This window comes from Ctenopharyngodon idella, chromosome 9, assembly GCF_019924925.1.
Source record: "Ctenopharyngodon idella isolate HZGC_01 chromosome 9, HZGC01, whole genome shotgun sequence".
Classification (NCBI taxonomy): domain Eukaryota; kingdom Metazoa; phylum Chordata; class Actinopteri; order Cypriniformes; family Xenocyprididae; genus Ctenopharyngodon; species Ctenopharyngodon idella.
The window spans coordinates 26525789-26547049 of NC_067228.1; the positions used below are offsets into that span (position 1 = coordinate 26525789).

Consider the following 21261-nt stretch of genomic DNA (forward strand, 5'->3'; position numbering starts at 1 on the left):
TATTGTAGGCCTAATGATTTTTTCCTCAGTTGGTGAGAACAGAAGATGCAGATTTGTTACTTACTTGTTCAGATGACATTTTCCAGTGAAAATTCTTATTTTGGTCATACTTCCAAGATGTAGAATCTGTGATTCCGAAGAACAGTGTCCACACTGATGTGGTGACTGACAGCAAACATTGGATTCATCCGTGCTTAGGAGCCGTGCCGATGCACAACGCATGTAACGATAATAATTCTGCATATAACTGCAATTGCAGGTTTCAAACAGAGATGGTGACAAAGAGGCAATGTTGATTAATTTGATAAAAAGTAATTCCATTTTGTAAGATCATTTAGTAAGATAATTTTGATCAAATTAATTCCAAACTTCACTACGCCTTCTGTGATCAAATGCAATCTTGCTTACATGCTCCACAGCGCCATCCAATGCATTTAGTTAGTATAACTGTGAGTTTTATTTTGCATGCTTATGATTTATCATGGATTCACTGCATTTACGGCCAGCAAAGCAACATGTAGCAAAATTCAAACAGTATTTTTATTTTTCAGGTAATTATTACAGATTGAATATTTGTGCACACCCCTGATAACGTTGGCATTAAATTACACAAAATTAGTTAACGCTGCTGCATGAGTGCTGCTTCACTTGGTAGCAGTTCACTTATGATTTAGTATGATTGCATTCATATCAGCAGACATGAACCGTACCCCAGACCAACCTTTTTATGCAGACTCTGATATGGTTCGCAGGTTCACATCATCCAAACGAACCAAACTCTGACGTCAATCGAACCCGGCAACCAAAAATTCTAGTGTGAAAACATCCTAATACAACGGCTGAGGGAGTAACGGCAAATTTGACATCTTTTCTCTCTTCTGACATTGTGTATTTTTTTCTTTTGCTATTGGAGCAAATGGGAATGCAAAAATTATATTTGTTGTAGTTTCTGTTCACCACTGTGAACAAGTATACCCAACTATGACGACTTCTACTACTGAGGACCTCGGAAATGTGTTTTTTCTTCCAAAATTTTAGCAGTTTGTCTACATCTCATTTATCATTAATAAATTGTATTTTAAATATGCATTTATGTATTGTATTTTAAATATTGCCATTATTTGTGACCCTGGACCACAAAACCAGTTATAAGGGTAAATTTTTTTTGAAATTGAGATTTATACATCATCTGAAAGCTGATGTATGGATTTGTTAGGATAGGACAATATTCGGCCGAGATACAACTATTTGAAAATCTGGAATCTGATGGTGCAAAAAAATCTAAATTAAGTCCTTAGCAATGCACATCCACTCACAAAAATAAATTTTTGATATATTTACAGTAGGACATTTACAAAATATCTTCATGGAACATGATCTTTACTTAATATCCTAATGATTTTTGGCATAAAAGAAAAATCAATAATTTTGACCCATACAATGTATTGTTGGCTATTGCTGCAAATATACCCGTGTGACTTATAACTGTTTTGTGGTCCAGGGTCACATATCTGCTATCCTGCTCTATATATCGATATCAATTACCATCAGCTGTTGAAAAGCCCATATCAGTTGAGCACTAATTAAAGGCACTTTTTTCTTTGTCCTCTCCCATCACCCAGCTGGAGTGTGTAGTGCGTCTAGTGCAGGTGGGATGTGGTGTGAACTCTGTGACCTCTCGGTTTGCCCAGACGCCTGCTCATATTGCTGCCTTCGGGGGTCATCCACAGTGCTTGCTCTGGCTGCTGCAAGCTGGAGCTGATATAAACAGACAGGTAAGAGATCATTGCCTTATGAGGTGATATATGAGATGCATCAGTGGTCAAGGGCTATTCTCTCTCTGCAAACGTGGAGTTATGTGAGAAAACAGAGCAGGACATGTCCCAAACAAGATGAGGAAGAACTTGTTTAAAGGGGGTGATATTTGGCACAACACAAAACAGGTGGCCACATGATTTTTCAGTGCCTTTGAATGTGATTCATTCAGTCAGAATTTGGAAAAAATACCATAGTCGGAAATAAAAATACTATGGTATTTAATGGGGGGCGAGATCTGCTTGGTTACAAACATTCTTCCAAATATCTTCCTTTGTGTGAACAAAGAAATTTATACAGGTTTTGAACAACTTGAGGGTGAGTAAATGATGACAGAAGTTTCTTTTTTTTTTTTTTTTTTTTCTTTTTTTTTTTTTCAATCCCTACAGTTTCCCCACATGAAAGTAGAGGTGTTTATGGAATTTGGCTTATACTTGTGCTTATTTTTGACGATAACCCCAGATCCAATCAGCTTTGGTTTTGGCAGAGTTTTCTGAGGCCCTTCACGAATGTGTTTGTTTGGCTGTGTTCATGTACTGTATCATTATTATGTTTTCTATATGTGCAGAATGTACTAATCCCCATCAGCATATGAGAACATTTCTGTTTATTCATATTTTCCCCACCCCCCACCATTCACTGGTGTGTTACAGCAGAGAAATTAGATTACTAGGCCGTTGTTGCATAACCAGTGATGTGTTCTCCAAATATAGGCTAGTTCCACATCCCCATTGGCATATAAGGGCATCACCTTTCTCATCGACTGATCTCTTATGCAGTCTTGTCTTTTGATACTTCGATGAATCATGCTGGAGTGAAAAGCTACTGGGCGAGAGTCTGACCCACATTCTTCTCCAGTGAATCGCTGATTGTGCTGAAAGGGCTGGGTAACGCTCAGATGCTCATTTAAGTGTTTACTGTAGCTTTCTGTCAAAAGTGAAAAGTTTATAGTTCCTGCTGGGAGCGCCTTTGCTGCTCTGCCGGGATGATCCACCAGCTCCTAAATAAATGATGATGCTGGGTTATGACGAAGAGATTACACTTTCACTTCCAGCAATATGGTGATTGCTGCCATATTCAGCAGTCTGGATAGTCTACACACAGTATTTTTGTTGTTAACCAAAGCTATTAAAAATTGACAAAGCTGAAGTAATATAATGTAAATATTAGATTGAAAACTAGAAATGAGAAATGTTAGAAATGTTGTCTCATCAACTAACTAAGAGGAAGGTTTAAATAAGTTGTATGACATGATTCCAATAAGTATTACATGATTGCAATTAGTTGATGTAATCCAGATTTATTTTGAGAACCACGATCGTGGTTCACTTTAAAGTTCAAAGCTCATAGTCATCCACATTTAAAGCAAATATAAAATGCCCATTTCATCTGGAAAGTGTAGTTTCTGCTGCACTTTGACATTGTGAATGCGAGTCATTCTGCTTTCACTTTATTTTAAGGTTCATGTGATGTATTTTTGCTATTGCAGGTTATTTTGGCTGTAGAAGATGGGTTAAAAAGTGAAGAATTTGGAATAAACAGAGATTTCAGTTGCCTAAAAATAATAATGAATAGTATATTACTATAGGCCTAATATGATATTTAGGTTGGCTGGGTCCCAAAAAATATCATAGTGGACTAACTTCAAAATGGACCATAAAGATTATACTGTTTTTATTTAATTTTTAAAGAAATTAATACTTTTATTTATTTCAAATAAATGCAGTTCTTTTGAACTTACTCTTTATCTTGAAAAAAATAAATCACAATTTCTACAAAATTATTAGGCAGCTCAAGTGTTTTCAGCATTGATAATAATAAATGTTTTATTAGAATGATTTCTGAAGGATCATGTGACACTGAAGACTGCAGTAATGATGCTGAAAATCCAGGGTTGCCATCACATGAATAAATTACATTTTAAAATGTATTCAATTAGAAAATTTAATAATTTTTTCCCAGTATTACTGTTTTACTGTGTTTTTGAATGGTAAAAATTCCCCCTTGAATTAAGAATTATCAGTTCAGTATGAATAATTGATGACTTGAAGGTGTATATACTGTATTTTACTGTATACTGTAAGATTATACTGTAACCGGTCATAAGCAAAAATTTCTTAATCATGACAGTCCTACTCCCTGCTGGTGCTTTAGATTCTCTCTCTATTTTGTAGGACTATGTTGGCGAAACCCCCCTCCACAAAGCGGCCCGTGCAGGCAGCACTGACTGCATTAGCACCCTCCTGGTCCAGGGAGCCAAGGCAGAGTAAGTCTTCTCTAGCTGCTGCGCAGAGTAACTGTATCTCTCTCTCTGTCCCTTGCATCCATTCAAATGCCCCACTGGCATCTCATTTAAGAAGGGCTCCATCAAAACTGAAATGTTGATTCTCTTGAATATAAGGCTCTACTTGTCATTTCTTCTGCTGCACGACAATACGGGCACATGACACGAGTGAATTATAGTGAGACCATCTTGAATTGAGGTTTCCCAACTCTTCTCTGTAATGATGACACATGAGCCCCATTGTCCTGAGTGGTAGAAAACTGACTGATTTTCAATCTCACATTTTTACTTGATTTTAAAACTTGCACGAGTTATAAATGAAAGAATTTGAACTATAATGTTTATATTCTTTATCATGCTGTTAACTGTTAAATGAAAGGTTTACGCCATGGAATTGAGGCTGTGTACCTACAATTTTGTGGGGCCTTGCATGACCTGGCACCAATATAAGAGATGAATATTGAATAAATATGCATATATTGGTAACACTTTACAATAAGGTTTCATTAGTTAACATTAGTTAACTACTTTAGTTAACATGAACTAAGAATTAAAGGGATAGTTCACCCAAAAATGAAAATTTGATGTTTATCTGCTTACCCCCAGGGTATCCAAGATGTAGGTGACTTTGTTTCTTCAGTAGAACACAAACGATGATTTTTAACTCCAACCGTTGTGTCTACTGAAGAAACAAAGTCACCTACAACTAGGGTGCCCTGGGGGTAAGCAGATAAACATCAAATTTCCATTTTTGGGTGAACTATCCCTTTAACAATATTTCTACAGCATTTATTAATCTTAGTTTGTTAATTTCAACATTTACTAGTAGATTATTAAAATCAAAAGTTGTATTTTTTAACATTAGTTAATGCACTGTGAACTAACATGAGCAAACAATGAACAGCTAACATTAACAAAGATTAATAAATACTGTAACAAATGTATTGCTCATTGTTAGTTCATGTTAATTAATATATAACTAATGTTAACAAGTGAGACCTTATTATAAAGTGTTACATTGTAATCCAGTCAAATTTGATTTATTTGAGATTTTATAATGATTTTAAAGCTTTTTTTTTTATATATATATATATATATATATATATATATATATATATATGTATATGTGTGAAGGAAACTAATTTGAAGTTTATGAAAAATTGTACATTCTAGGACAATATATGCCTGTATATTGGTACTATTAAAAAAAAAAATCCCTTACAGTGTTTTTTAGATGAAGATGGTTTATTAGATCTTTTTCATTAAAGGGTTAGTTCGCCCAAAAATGAAAATTCTGTCATTTATTACTCACCCTCATGTTGTTCCAAACCCGTAAGACCTTCGTTCATCTTCGGAACACAAATTAAGATATTTTAATGAAATCGAGAGGTTTTTTTTTTTTTTTTTTTTTTTTAATCCTTCATTGAAAGCGACAAAATTACCGTCATTCAAGGTATTATGATGCGACGAAAATACTTTTTGTGCGCAAAAATAATGACTTTATTCAACAAATTCGTCTCTTCCCTGTCATTCTCATTCTCTCTTTACGTTGCAGCGCTTTCCAAGTTCTACATCAGAACGCCGGCTTATTATTGGCCAGCTACTAGTCAGCATTACACGCATGCCAGTACTGAGCTGGCGTTCGGCGTAAACACGGAAGCTTTGCAACGTAAATAGTGTACGAGAATGACGGGAGAGATTAATTTTTTTGAATAAAGTCGTTATTTTTGTTTTGTTTTTTGCACACAAAAAGTGTTCTCGTCGCTTCATAACATTAAGGTTGAACCACTGTAGTCATGTTGACTATTTTAACGATGTCTTTACTACCTTTCTGGACCTTGAATGACGATAATTTCGTTGCTTTCAATGGATGATAAAAAAATCTCTCGGATTTCATCAAAAAATATCTTAATTTGTGTTCTGAAGATGAATGAAGGTCTTACGGGTGTGGAACGACATGAGGGTGAGTAATTAATGACAGAATTTTCATTTTTAGGTGAACTAACAGAGTAACAAAAAAAGTGAACATTAATGAATTGGATATCATGAACTGACAATTTTTACGGCATTTAATTAAATTTATTTAGTTAATGTTAATTTATAAATATATTAGGTAACACTTTACAATAAGGTTCATTAGTTAACATTAGTTAACTATATTGGTTAACTAATAATGAACTGCACTTCTACAGCATTTATTAATCTTTGTTAATGTTAAGTTCAACATTTACTAATATATTAAAATCAAGAGTTGTATTTATCATTAGTTAATGCACTGTGAACTAACATGAACAAACAATGAACTGCTGTATTTTTCTTAACTAACTTTAGCAAAGATTAACAAATACAGTATTGCGCATGGTTTGTTCATGTTAGTTAATTCATTAACTAATGTTAATATATGAACCTTATTTTAAAGTGTTACCATATATTATTGTTTATTGATGATTGTTTATTCATAATACATTTTGGATAGTTCATACAAAAATCTGTTAATGTAAAAATTAACATTTATCCAAGATTAATAAATGCTGTTCTTGTTGGACTATGATACCTAATGGACTGCTATTAACGAATTGAACCCTACTGTTATGTGTCACAATACACAGTATAGGACAGCTTTTGTCCATTGGGATAGACCAGGGGTGCCCAATCCTGTTCCTGGAAAACTGCCTTCCTTCAGTTCAGCTCCAGCCATGAACAAACACAACTGAAGCATCTAATTAAGAACTTCAGGAGCACTTGAATAATTATAGACCGGTGTGTTGGATCTGAACTCTTGCAGGTAGATCTCCAGGAACAGGATTGGGCAACCCTGGGCTAGACTCTAAAAGACAGCAATGTATATATCAAGATTCAATGTTAAATTTGTATTGCTTTGGTAATCCAAGCTGAAAATGTGATTTTGAAAAGTGACCTAAATACGCTCAATGTATTTTGATGGAGCTCTTCTGAAATATGTCACCAGATTTGGTATTATTGGCTTGATTTTGCCTAAATGTGAAATGTATTCTGAATTTCGTAATTTGATGATCTCTACCATGTCTTCTATAATCCCCTGTCAAGTGCGGAGGTAATATCCTTTTTGTTTCCTTCACTTTTTGATTTTAAATGTGTTGTCATTTCAAGGTTGCAAACGGTTGCACATTTCCTCATAGCTCAAAAGCGAAAAAACAACTGTTGCTATTTTAAATTGTCCTTGGTTAATAAGGGTTTTTTGTTGTTTTTTCCTTGTTGGGAGATAAGATGAAATGAAGTGTGAGAGACCCCATGGTGTCAAGGATGAATTGAACTCCATTCAAAATGTCTCTGCAATGTCATTATTTTACATTTGGTTCCAATTTATTTTAAGGTGACAGAGTTACATCATACTTACTCAATTATTGTTACTCAGTACTTATTTAACTACATGTACTTACTATAGAGTTGCGGTTAGGGTTTGGTTTAGCGTTAGTTACTTGTAATTATGCATAATTTACTGTTATTACTACAGTAAGTACATGTAGTAACGTGCAACTACGTCACCTTAAAATAAAGTGTTACCTTGCATTTTATTGCATTTGATATATTTTTAGTTTTTCTAGAATTCTAAAGGCCCATTCATACAAAGAACAAGCTAAGATAACTAACTATATTAGCGTCCTCACTAGTGTTGTCAATAGTACCGACTTTGGTACCAGTTGGTACTGAAATTTTAAAAATGTGACGCTTTAAGTGCTGTTGAGTGGATTCGTAAACTCCTCTGATTGGCCATTGTGTTCAAGTGCTCATCAGATATGTCTGTGATTGGCTACAATGATCAACGCACGGGAGCGTTTAAAAGCACACAGAAGTGTTTGAATTTGAAAGCGTTTTGAAAGCCTTCTTTCAAACGCTCCCGTGTGTATCTGTGCATGCGCTCGGTGAAGAGCGTCATTGACTATTTACAATTTACTTACGTTTTTGAAGCGTTGCTCAATGAAGCCAATCACAGACATATCTGATGAGCACTTGAACACAATGGCCAATCAGAGGTGTTTACAAATCCACTCAACAGCGCTCAAAGTGTCATATTTTTTAAAATTTACCCAAGTTGGTACTTTTGACAACTCTAGTCCACACCAGTATATGGCAATGTCCTGTTTACTATAAGCATGTGCTGCAGTTTTGTTGTCTGCTACTTTAAATGCTCGATCTCTTTGAAGCAGGATGGATTCTAATTGGCTGTCAATGTTTTTATCATTCAGCAGCTAAAAAAAAATTGTTTTGAAAGTGATTAGAATATGCTTCCTCTGATCTGTTATTGTTATAGTTGTGGTGTGGACTATTCTTTTATATTTAAAACACTTCTTGAACTATATCTTTATCATTATTGTTATTGTCCTTGGTGTGAACGGGCCTTAAAAGGATAGTCCACCCAAAAATGAAAATTCTGTCATCATTTACTCACCCTCAAGTTGTTCCAAACCTGTATGAATTTCTTTCTTCTGCTGAACTCGAAAGAAGATATTTAGAAGAATATGGGTAACCAAACAGTTGATGGGCCCTATTGACTTCCAGTCTTCCAGACTTCCAGAAGTCAATGGGGCCCATCAACTGTTTTGGTTACCGACAATCTTCAAAATATCTTCTTTTGTGTTCAGCAGAAGAAAGAATCTCATACAGGTTTGGAACAACTTGAGGGTGAGTAAATGATGACAGAATTTTCATTTTTGGGTGAACTATCCCTTTTAAGTTATAAAAACACTGTAATCTATTTTAAAAGAAAAGAAATTGTACAAAAATAATGCAAGAACACACATGTGAACATGCAACATATTATTATCATTATTATTATTATTATTATTATTATTTTTTTTTTTTTTTTTAAACAAATAAATAGTAAAAAAAATAGTAACCTTGATTAACTGGTTCTGGTGTGTTTAATTAGGGTTACAGCTAAACTCTGCAGAAAAGTGGCCCTCAGTGAGCAGTATTGGACACCCACTGACTGTCATATGCCATAGGCATGTGCAGATCTACTTCACTCACTTTTCTTCAACACCTTGTTCAGCATTTAGAGTCATGTTAGTATACGGCTGTAGTTTGACCTGCTCATACAGCATGTGTTACGAAACATGCAGTTGACTTTGCAGAGAGATTCTGATGGAAGCTCATACATAATCTTGGTTGTTTCTCAACAGATCTCCAGGGTTTTGCAACAAGGCTCTCTTACTAAGATTTGGTTTTTGGAAGTATTAAGAGTTGTCACTGTGCCACACACACATTCAGTGGAGCAGGAGTGTTCTTGTTGCTCATTCTGGGGAAATGCAACAGTCAAATCTTAACAGACTCTCACCATTTCATATCTCTTGACAATGAGAAATGCCACTTGGGAATTTAAGGCATATTTTAATGATGGTGTACATAATGCATAACTGGAAATGATCTGTTCTTCCACAGAGGCACATATATACATGAAACCAACATTTCCGTTACTGACTGAAACATTAAATACATTCAATTTGTATAATTTAAAATGTAAAAAAAAAAAAAAGTGAAATCTTTTCATTGTCGTTTTACACTACCAGATCATTGAAAAATGGTCTTAAATCTGTTGTGCTTAAATGTGGTTCGTAATTCATGCATTTTTAATAACACTGTTTACATGTGTTATCTTCAGACATCAGTTGACTGAGGTCAAGCAAAATCCTATTTTGTAAAGCAAATGTATGATGTGTTTTGTGGAACAACGATCATCTTAGTAGTGTTTTTTGCAGGCTTTTGGTCTAAAGAGCACAAGCCTGCTGAACTGCAACTGCAAATTCGATCTTCAGATGTTGTTCTCCTCTCTTGAATGCCATATGTTTGTGGTCAGCACAGTGTTAACAGACATTTAATATCATTTATAACAATAATCTAATGCCATTAATTAAAACTGGTGACACTACTAATAATTTTTAGTTTGTTAACATTAGTTTCATTTTGTATCGTGAACTAACAATGATTATTATATTGTTAATTTGTTAATCTATGTTAAGGATAATTTGTAAATGTACTATTGTTTGTTAATTCATTTTTATTCCATGGTCTGTCTGAATACTCGATTCTGATTGGCTGGAAGGTGTGCAAGTCAGTTTAATCGTGTTCTTTATTAATGCACTGTTTTCATTGAAGCACACAGAGATCAGAGATCGTGCTGCGTGCACACAGAAACATTCAGGAGCACAAAAACTAATCAACGATGCCCTGCGACTTCTATTAATAAAATAGTTTTGCTAGTGAATGGCTACATTATATTTCTCAGCAATGAGGGGGTAACATTGCTGGTTTTTTTTTAGGTTTTTTTTTATTAAACTTTGTTGATAATAGAAAGATGCTGCACAGACGCAGGTAATTCACACGCATCTTTCATCTCTCGCTCTCTGTCTCTCTCTAGATAATTAATTCAAATAAATGCTATAATTCATTAATTCAAATAAATGTAATCTTACCGCACTACTTTATCTCTGTCTGATTTAAAGCGGGCAGAATGCTAGATCTAACTAGCCTTAACTGATGAAAATAACCATCATTTTTACCCTTCCAGTCAAATATTGCTCTGCAAACATCAATGACAGATTCAAATTGTCAATGCTGGCAAAAGACCATGGTATAAGCCTTATAATCAACGGCTAGCTGTGCATTAAACGATTTGAAAGCACTCAGCTTTGCGTCGGGCGGTTCTTTGCCTCCACATCGTGCATTAAAACTGTTTAATGCACAGCTAGCCATGGATTATCTCTTACTTATTCTTAATACATTGACATTAATGTATACAACTTGAAAAGTTAAAAGTATTTTATAGTGTAGTTTGATTACCATTTACGTAACTTAATAAATGCTGTTCTCATATTGTTCATTGATAGTTCAGGATACCTAATGTATTAACTGATGTTAATTTAATCTTAATGTAAAGTTTTGCAATAAAAGTAAGTTGTAAAACACTGTAAAAAAGAAAAAAAGAGCAATACATTAGTTGCTAAAAATTTACAGTATAGAAGGCTGCATTCTGTTATTGTCACATGGTAAATTTTGGATTTCGCAGCATTTTATTTACTCCCAATAAAATTTTTTGAAAAATTCAGTGTAAAACTACTTTAAACATTCTTACATTTGTGGTAGCATTTTGTCAATTGATATTTTTCTGAGTGTAATATTTTCATTCTAAATTGACATGGCAAGTCAAAATTTTTAATCTGTATGTGTTGCATAACGGAGAATCATTTAACGGAGGACTTTAGATTGAATAGTTTATGGCCTTGTGTTTAGGGGAAAAGAGAGAAGTCCTCACACACCTGAAGAGTTTCAGACAGGTGTCTAGATAGACAAACGGGCACCAGAGAGAGAAATAATCTCTTCAAAGGTCTTAGTTAAACAGTTTAAACTGTTCCAGTGGTTCCATACCTACTATATAAAATAGATAATGGTATTATAATTGATAATTTTGATTTTTGATAACAAATCAGTGATAGAAGTAATCTGATTACTTAAACAGTTATATTGCATTATACCATGGTCTGTCTGAATTCTCAATTCTGATTGGCTGGAATGTGTGCAGTGTAACTTTTTAATGCACAGGGGTTTCAAGTCAGTTTAATCACCATTCTATATTAATGCACTTTTCATTGAACCACACATTTCATTGACGCATACGTCACTTAGAGATCATGCTGTGCACACAGAAACATTCAGGAGCACAGAAACTTGTCAACGCTGCCCCGTGACTTTTAATAAAATGGCTTCACGACTGAATCACTACATTATATTTCTCAGCAACGCGGGGGTAACATTGCTGGTTTTGAAGTAATTAAACTCACAGCTTCGCTGCACAGATGGAGGTAATTCACACATGCATCTCTCTCGATAGTTAATTCAAATAAGTGCTATAATTCATTCATTGAAATAAATTTAATCTTACTGCACTACTTTATCTCTGTGTCTGTTATAAAGTGGGCAGAGTGCTAGATCTAACGAGCCTTAACTGACGAAATAACCTTCATTTTTTTTTTTACCCTTCCGGTCAAATATTGATCTGCAGATATCAATAACAGCTTATGCTGACAAATGACCATGGTATAAGCGGGATAATCCACGGCTAGCTGTGCATTAAATGATTTGAATCAAATTTAAAAATCATTTAAAGCACAGCTAGCCATGGATTATCTCTTACTTGTCCATGAGTAATGTGGCATTTAAAATTACAAAGGAGAAACATCTTGTTCTTGGGGAACTAGGGGTTGTTTTTAATTGTTCAATTTATATTAGTGCATGTTGTGTTTATTACCCTTTTGGAAATGCTTTTGAGATAATGATGAAATGTGCATTTAGCAGCCAGACAAATAGGATTTTTATCATGGCAGTATAAGCAATGTGTCAAGTCTTACAGTGGTAGTGGTACTGAAGCCCCAGGAAGCATTAATTATCATGACAGCTATAGTGTCAGATTTACCCAATTCAAAGCAGAAGAAAAGGTTTAAAATAAAAAGGGTTTTATAATATAGGCCTAGGTAGGAGATAGAAAGGAACGAGGGTTTTGGGTTTTTATTTTATATTTTTAAAAATCTATTTAAACATTCGCCTTGAATCCTAGAAAAAAAATACGATTCTTCCTCTTATTTTTTTTTTTTTTTTACAAATTTAAAGTTAGTTTGCCACTCCTTATCAATGGTGAGGTCTCGTGTTCTAACACTCACTTGTATTTTGTTATTTCTCTTCAGAAATCTTTTATATAATGTTCATTAGACTTTGTGAGTTCAAACACAGGACACAAACTTCAGAATTGTCTTGTTCACCAAAAATCTACATGGCCTAAAAAAAATGCAAAACTGGATGTTTTATCTGATTCCTCACTATTTATTTCTAGCTTTTATTTTAATTGATATCTTGAGACCCAAATCCAGATGATACTTTTCTTTTCTGGAGAAAACATAATGGCCACCAATGAAAATATTCTCTGGACACTTGAGCAGACCACACTATTCCTACCTTAAAAACTGACAAATAAGCACCATTTCATTGTGATCCAAATGTCTGATATTCCTTCAACATCTCTTGGACTGGAACCAAAACAACATGAATGGTGTACAGAAGACAAAGGAACTTGCAAGAAACCAAGATTAATGTATTGCCTTATTGCTGGAACTGTTCTTCCAGATCGCATCGGATTTAGATTTTTTTTTTTTTTTTTTTAAAACAGCAACAAAAGGAATTGCTTAATGTAAATGAAAATGGATCTCTTCCAAATTCTGCTTGAATCTTGAATGCCCTGGACTCAGATTGACAATTATTAACTGCACAAATGTGTATCCTCATCCTGAATATGTTTTCTTTTTCTATTGGATGTCTCCAGACAGACAAATTGTTACCTCAGTTTCTTGTTTCGGTTGTTCTTGGCTTACATCTCTCTTCGCTCATTGAAATCTTGGTTTTTTTCTTCACTCAGATGTCTTCAATTCTGTCTTTATCTACCAAGTTCAGAAGGCCAAGGAAAAAAAAGTGCTTTGTCACATTTTCTTTCTTCTTTTCTCTCTTTCTGTGATACAGAAAGGTTTGTACTCCTTTCTCTTTTAAAGCCTCATGGTTCTTATGTTGGTTTAAATTCACTTTGTTCAGCTTCTTGTGTTCTTTACCAGTGACGTACACGGCTTCTAGTGTCATTTTGTCAATTATCTTTCCTTATTGCCTTGTTTTATTTCAATTCTGCAAAGGAGGTATTTCAGATAAAATATCCAGTTGAAATTACAGTGTTTGGCCTAATATCCTTATTAAATGTCCAGTTAAAACTCCATGTAAATTTAATATAAACTTTTTAAGGCACACTATACTTTTGATGTTTAAATATGTTAAATATGTAACTCTGACATGCCGAGCCTTTAAGCTCATGCGGACGGCACAAGTCTGATTGAAACATACAATTCCTCGTTATTACTTCCCGTCCCTTCTCCAAAGCAAATCATATGGGTAAAACTTCTTTTTAGTCCTAAACATAGATAGTCCTTCTGCTCAGACTATAATATATATTTTATATATTTTTGAAAAGGTTTATTTCCCCCCTCCCCTACAGTCTCCCAAAGCCCTCGATCCAGAAGTCTGGTAGGAGAAAGTGTGGTTCAGGTAGTATAATGGCAAAGGAGAGCAGGGTAAAGCACAGGGCTTAAATATCAGAGGGTTTGCATTACTAGACCTCAGTAGCATTAATAGCATTACTAGTATTTTTGTTTTAACCTGTCTGCATCTTTTATTCTGAGACTTTGTTCATAGAGAGAAACTGTTTGTATTTACAATGTCGCCTGCAGAATTTACCCTATGATATGATTACCTTATAATAAAACATGTTCTTTTATGAATCATCTGTCACCTTTGTCCTTATGAAAGTGGCATGATGAAAAAAGAAATGAAGATTGCATTTTGTTAACTGTTACGGCAAAATTCTAGAGAACATCTACACATCTCAATGTTTTGCAGCTATTGAATTCGAAATGACTTGACTTTTTCAAGTAATCCTAGAAAAGGGGGAGAGCATTCCAAATAGACACTGCTGACTCACTCCAAGTTCCCTCAACGAAACTACACTGTTGTGGCATTAGGAGTGTTCTCACTATCGCTCCCTTCAGTATCAACACACTGGCAAACTGTTGAGGTATTTCATGCGGTGATTGGTTTTACTGATAGGACTTTTTGTACCTAGAACTTTCAAAAGACAAAGTTTTTTTTAGATATAGTTCTTGTTTTTGACCTGCATGCTTTGCTTAATTGTGCCCTTAAATCAATGCAGTTGATGTATATTTATTTCCTATTAATTTCTTTCTTTCTTTTTTTATAGACTAACCATAGGACGTATATAGGACAGGTCTAATCAGTCCCTTAGTCTCGTCCAGAGTAAGCATGGTCTGATGCTCAGGAAGTTATGTGTTAGGGCTATGGAAGAGAATTTATGAAGTTGAAATAGAGAGTAGCAAAGCATATCAGGAATGAAGAAACAAAATGAATGCTTCTGTTTCATTACTGAAATAAAACTGTCATTCATTCACCAAAGTAAAACTGTCATTTGTCAAAGTGAAACAGTTATTCACACTGAAATGACCAGGAAATGGTGGCAAACTTGGCAGGTCTAATGTGTGTGTATGTGTATATATAAACCTCTTTGACTTTTTATACAAGAAAATTGTAAGTTAAAGGAAATGTTTGCCCAAAAGTGAAAATTGTCATCAATTACTCATGTCATTCAAAGCCTATTTGACTGTTGTTAAAGGATTAGTTTGCTTTAAAATGAAAATTAGCCCAAGCTTTACTCACCCTCAAGCCATCCTAGGTGTATATGACTACTTCTTTCTGATGAACACAATAGCAGAAATATTAATAAATATCCTGACTCATCCAAGCTTTATAATGGCAGTGAACAGGACCATCAAGTTTGAAGCTTAAGAAAGTGCATCCATCCAGTATACACATACTTCACGCAGCTCCGGGGGTTAATAAAGGCCTTCTGAAGCGAAGCGATGCATTTGTGTGTAAAAAAAAAAAAAAAAAAAAAAAAAAAAAAAAACGTCTTTAACAAGTTATAAAGTAAAATATCTAGCTTCCACCTGACCGCCTTCCATATTCAACGTACGAAAAAACTTACGTTGCGTCAGTTATGCTTTTTTTTTTTTTTTTTTTTTTTAATTTTGTGCGAGAGGCATTACACTTCCTTTGTAAGCTGAATATGGAAGGCGGTCTGGCAGAAGCTAGATATTTTACTTCATAACTTGTTAAATATGGATATTTTTCTTGCACACACATCGCTTTGCTTCAGAAGGACTTTATTACCCCCCCCAGAGCCGTGTGGAGTACGTTTATGATGGATCGATGAAGCTGAAGAAAGTGCAAACTTGTTGCCCCCATTCACTGCCATTATAAACTTGGACGTGTCAGGATTTTTATTAATATTCTGCTGATTGTATTCATCAGAAAGAAGAAAGTCATATACACCTAGGATGGATTGAAGGTGAGTAAATCTTGGGGTAATTTTGATTTTAAAGTGAACTAATCCTTTAGTCTTCGAAACTCAAATAAAGACATTTAATGAGAACTGAATGATTTCTGTCTTTCCATTGAAAGTTCATTCCACCAACAATTCTAAAGAGATTGTAAAAATAATCCATATGATATAGAAGTCTTCAGAAGAGACATGATCGCTTTATTCAAGGAACAGATTTAATTTAGGCTTTGATTCCCATATAAACATTGAACAATGCACGTACATAGAGCACATCAAATATGGTAAACAGAAGCTGAACTGTACTTGTTTGATGCACGAGAATAAACCTTGTTGGTTATTATGCATCAAGCAAGCACGTTTCTGCTTCTGTTTGCCATACCACTTGATGAACTCTGTATGTTCGTTGAGTGTCAAAGTTTTGGTGAATTGGACTTTCAATGGATAGAGAATTCTCTGAAGTTTTATTCAAATTCCTTTATTTGCGTTTCGAAGATAAACGAAAGATTTGTAACGACATGAGGGTGTGTAAATGATGACAGAACTTTAATTATTAAAAAATGAAAATTCTGTTATAATTTACTCACCCTAGTAGAAGATAGAATAGAAGACAGAAACTCATACAGATTTGGAACAACTTGGGGGTGAGTAAATGATGACAATTTTCATTCTGGGGTGAGCTATCCCTTTAATATGCAACAAATTACATGCATTAAAATCAACTGAATCAATATGCAGTGCAGGACCAATACGTACAAACTCAATAGCCTATCATAAAAAGAATTCCTGTGGGTATCTGCAGGTTGGAGTAATGGGCGTGCCGAAAGGACTTCACAATTGGTCGCAAAAGCTGTCTGTTAGGGTGTGGGTATAAGGTTAGGGGTTAGTTTATTTTGTAGCATTGTGTACCTTTCGGCATGCCCATTACGACCTTCAGCTATCCCTGTCTAAGTTAGCCAGCATAAATCAGTTTGTCAAGGTATTGCTGTTTGTTACCACCGCTTCTGTGGCTGGGTTTAAACACTTTTTGTGTGAGAAGTATCTGTACACATGATCGGTGGCAAAATTGCAAGAAAAGCTTGACAAGCATTGGCAGCTATACGTTATTTAAGGGTATTCTATTTGTTATTGTAAAGTTTCATTCATAATGGTTTTCCTTTAAACCGTGATATAAAATATCATATCAGTAGACTATTTTCCCTCATAACAGGTAGTATAACAATCCTATAAGCGAGCCTAATGTTAAGCCAGTTTGACATGATATAGCCTGCACAAAACTTTTGTTTTCTTTTAAGTAAAATACTTCCTCTCGTCTTCCAAGTGGACATTACTGATTTTTTTTTTCCCCCACACCAAATATACAATAAAATGTGTTATTTTAAAATGTAACATTAACATGATTAACAAAATTTGAACAAGGCCTTTGTAACAACATAAAGCAAAACATAAATGTGCAAAAAAAAAAGATTTCATGTAAACTACTAGTATTTCCAATGTCGATTAACAGTAGCAGTATCATTAAGTTGGCTAGTCTCGCACATCCCTACTGAAAATTGTGAAAAATTGTGAATGTATTTTTGAATCCAATCCAGATCTTTAGCAAAATGCCATTTAAGGTTCTAAAATTAGTAAGAAGGCCACCAGAATACATCTGTGGCAATAAATTATCTTGGTTACATATTTAAAGGATTAGTTCACTTTGAAATGAAAATTAGCCCAAGCTTTACTCACCCTCAAACCGTCCTAGGTGTATATGACTTTCTTCTTTCTGATGAACACAATCGTAGAAATATTAATAAATAGACTGCCAGACCACCTTCCATATTCAAATTATGGAAAAAACAGAACTGGCATCATGTCAGTTCCGTAAGTTGAATAGGGAAGGTGTAGAATGTACAGCGTAAGCTTTTTGAAGAATATGGAAGGCGGTCTGACAGAAGCTAGATATTTGACTTCATAACTTGTTAAATATGGATATATTTCTTGGACAAACGCATCACTTTGCTTCAGAAGGCCTTTATTAACCCTCTGTAGCCGTGTGGAATATGTTTATGATGGATGGATGTGGATGGAGACACTTTCTTCAGCTCATACTCGTTTGGTAACGCATAGTGCCATTATAAAGCTTGGATGCGTCAGGATATTTATTAAAATATCTCTGATTGTGTTCATCAGAAAGAAGAAAGTCATATGCACCTGGCTTGAGGGTGAGTAAAGCTTGGGGTAATTTTCATTTGAAAGTGAACTAATCCTTTAATAGAGGCAAATTACAACTACAAAAAATTGAGCAATCTAGGTGAGAGTTTAGCCATGGTAATCCAAGATTATTATTTAAAACATCAAGAATGTTTGAAATATCTGCATGTCTATGTAGGAATAAGCATGTATCTAAACAAAATTAAAGTCTTTAGAGTTTGTATAGTCTTTGTAAATTAGTGTTTGATATTGTCAGATATAGAACCGGCAAGTTCTATATTGTTGGTTAAAATAGCTGGATATTTCACCTAAAAATGAAAATTGTCGTCATTTACTCACCCTCAAGTTGTTCCAAACCTGTATGAATTTCTTCTGCTGAACATAAAAGAAGATATTTTAAAGAATATGGGTAACCGAACAGTTGATGGACCCCATTGACTTCTATAGTATGAAGAAAAAAATACTTTGAAGGTCAATGTTCATCAACTGTTTGGTTACCCATATTCTTCAAAATATCTTCTTTTGTGTTCAGCAGAAGAAAGAAATTTGTACAGGTTTGGAACAACTTGAGGGGGAGTAAATGATGACAGAATTAATTTTTGAGTGAACTATCCTTTAATTCACCTGAATCTTATTAGTAGAGAAAAATGGTTAAGTATTTGCAAGTGCGTAGTTTATTGCAACAGCATAATGAGCATAAACCAAATTGGTATCAACTGCCACACTTCTAATTAATTTTATTTAGATTTATTTTATTTGGAGTATTATGTACCAAATGTCTAGAACTCAAGTAGCAGCAAGGAAACTAAATGGGAAATCAATGCAAATGAATAACAGGTTTTCCTGTTCATGTATCTTTTACATTTTACATGAACTGAAATGATCTCTAATTAAAGGTACCAGAAATCTGATGCAACTCTGAACATTGTGGACAATATGTATACAAAACATAAGAACAGTTTTCTGAAAATCTGGCTTTCTAAACTGAACTGGCACTTAGGTTTCAGGCATCTAATTTCAAGGACATTACACATGTGCAAGAATATTACGCCCATTTTTATTGATTTGAGTCACATTATATTATTGAGTTATTTGTTACTGCAATAGCTTAAAAACCTTTCACCTCTGATGGTTGCAAGGATAACCTTGCTACAAAGTAAAATGTACTCTTTCAGATTACCTGATACATTTTTCATTTATCATTTGTTTAAGTGATGTTTACCAAAAGGTTTTGTAATATACAGGCAATTTTAATGTATAATATAAATACCTGTTTAGGTCATAAAAGCAGCAAATTAAACAAAGGAACAAATTAATCTGAATTGTATTTTATATTCAAGTCACTTACAGATTTGGGCCAATAACCAACAGTGGATAAATGTGAACTATTAATCAGTTGTCCATATGATCAATGTGTTTGTTTTGGTAATTATTTCAGATTTCTTGCACCTAAGAGGTTCATTTCCAATTGAGACCTGCCAGGATGGCCACACACCTTCTGAAGTATTTGTTACAAGTGTCTTTTTGACATCAGAACATCCAAGAAGCATTCATATTTTTCTTCAGATTTGGGTAGGAATAGGTGGGGAGGGTCTGTTCAATGGAAATTGTTTGATTTCTTTTTACTTTATTTGCTGGAAATTGTATTTTATTTTTAGATGTATGATTTGAAAATGTTTTATGTGTTGGAATGAATGTGTGTGTATGGATTGTGATCTAGTTAGAGATTCAAAAACATGTCTGAATTAATATTATGATGATTGTTTTATAATGAATCCATGAATGAACAAAACGTTTTCTTAAAGCCACAAGCAAACCCCTTACTTCATGTATGTAACTCAATGGTAGCGCATGCAAGATATCAGTTCAAATGAATCAAGTGTATTTAATGTATTTGTTACCTGATGACTATTAGCTTATAAACTAACATTGAGCATTGCAAATTATAACATATTTATTATTAAGTTTAGAATATTTATGAAATACTTTTCTTTTGCACAAATTCCACAGGTTCAGATTCATGAAAATGAGAGGTAGGGTTTGGGAGACTGCCAGCATGTTCCTTCCTCTTTCCAATGAAAATACCAAGGGCTTGGCACCTAAGCATCATGCCCTCCTCACTTACAGTGAATTGCTTGTTCAGAATTTTTTTTTTTTTTTTCCCACAGTAGTGTAATTGATGTCATTTAGCAATGTGTAAAAGATCTTTGACTATTCTGGAGGCAGACCAACAGTACACATTTTCAAACCCTTTCTAATCAAACACACAGTTCAGCTCATCAGCTCATTGGTAGAGACTTCAAGCAGATGGCATTGATATGAATATGCCTAACTCCCTACTTTACAGTTGGTACATAACACTATGTAAAAAGAGTAGTATCTCCAAATTCATAGTTTTCATAAAACGGTAGGCGTAAAGTACCTAGATGACCTGCTGCCAAGATTCTGAAGTACACATCTGATGGTCCCATGAGGCCACGAGAGGTGTTGTGAATGTAAGTGAAGCAATGTAACTGACGCTGTAGGTCACAAGACTGTGAGAACTTTGCGGATGTAGTATCTCTGTATTTCATTCATCCAATTGTTTTTTCAGTTGTACAACAGCCAGACACTTTGTAACTGATTGTAACGTCAATCCAAAACAAATGGTTAATGGGAAACTTGAAGATTAGCTGATAGGCCACATATTCATAAAGAAGCGGTTTCTTTATAAAGGCGGTTTATTCAGTGTTCTGAAGATTCATTGACATCAATGGCCTTGTTATCCTGGCAGCATTTTTTTTTTCTCATCTGAAGTCACTTCTTTAAGTCCTGAAATGGATAGGTCAGGTAAGGGAGATATCCAAAATGTTTTCTGTTGGTGTGCCTCCAGGAAAAGGGTTGGTAAACACTGATTCAGGTTGTGCCAATGGATGCAATGTGGAATGATGTATGGTAGGTATAAATTGCTCTTATTATCCCCAGTCAGTTTAAATGTAGTTGGTAACAC

General features: G+C 34.4%; 1 protein-coding gene across 2 annotated transcripts in view; it reads left to right on the forward strand.

The window, feature by feature from the left end:
* ankrd10b (ankyrin repeat domain 10b) overlaps positions 1 to 21261 on the forward strand; it is a 30235-nt gene that overhangs the window by 2588 nt on the left and 6386 nt on the right. For both annotated transcript variants that reach the window (XM_051906980.1, XM_051906981.1), the window contains exons 2-3: positions 1623 to 1775; positions 3990 to 4081. In XM_051906980.1, the coding sequence (XP_051762940.1) occupies positions 1623 to 1775; positions 3990 to 4081 (245 nt within the window). The remainder of the gene's footprint in view (positions 1 to 1622; positions 1776 to 3989; positions 4082 to 21261) is intronic.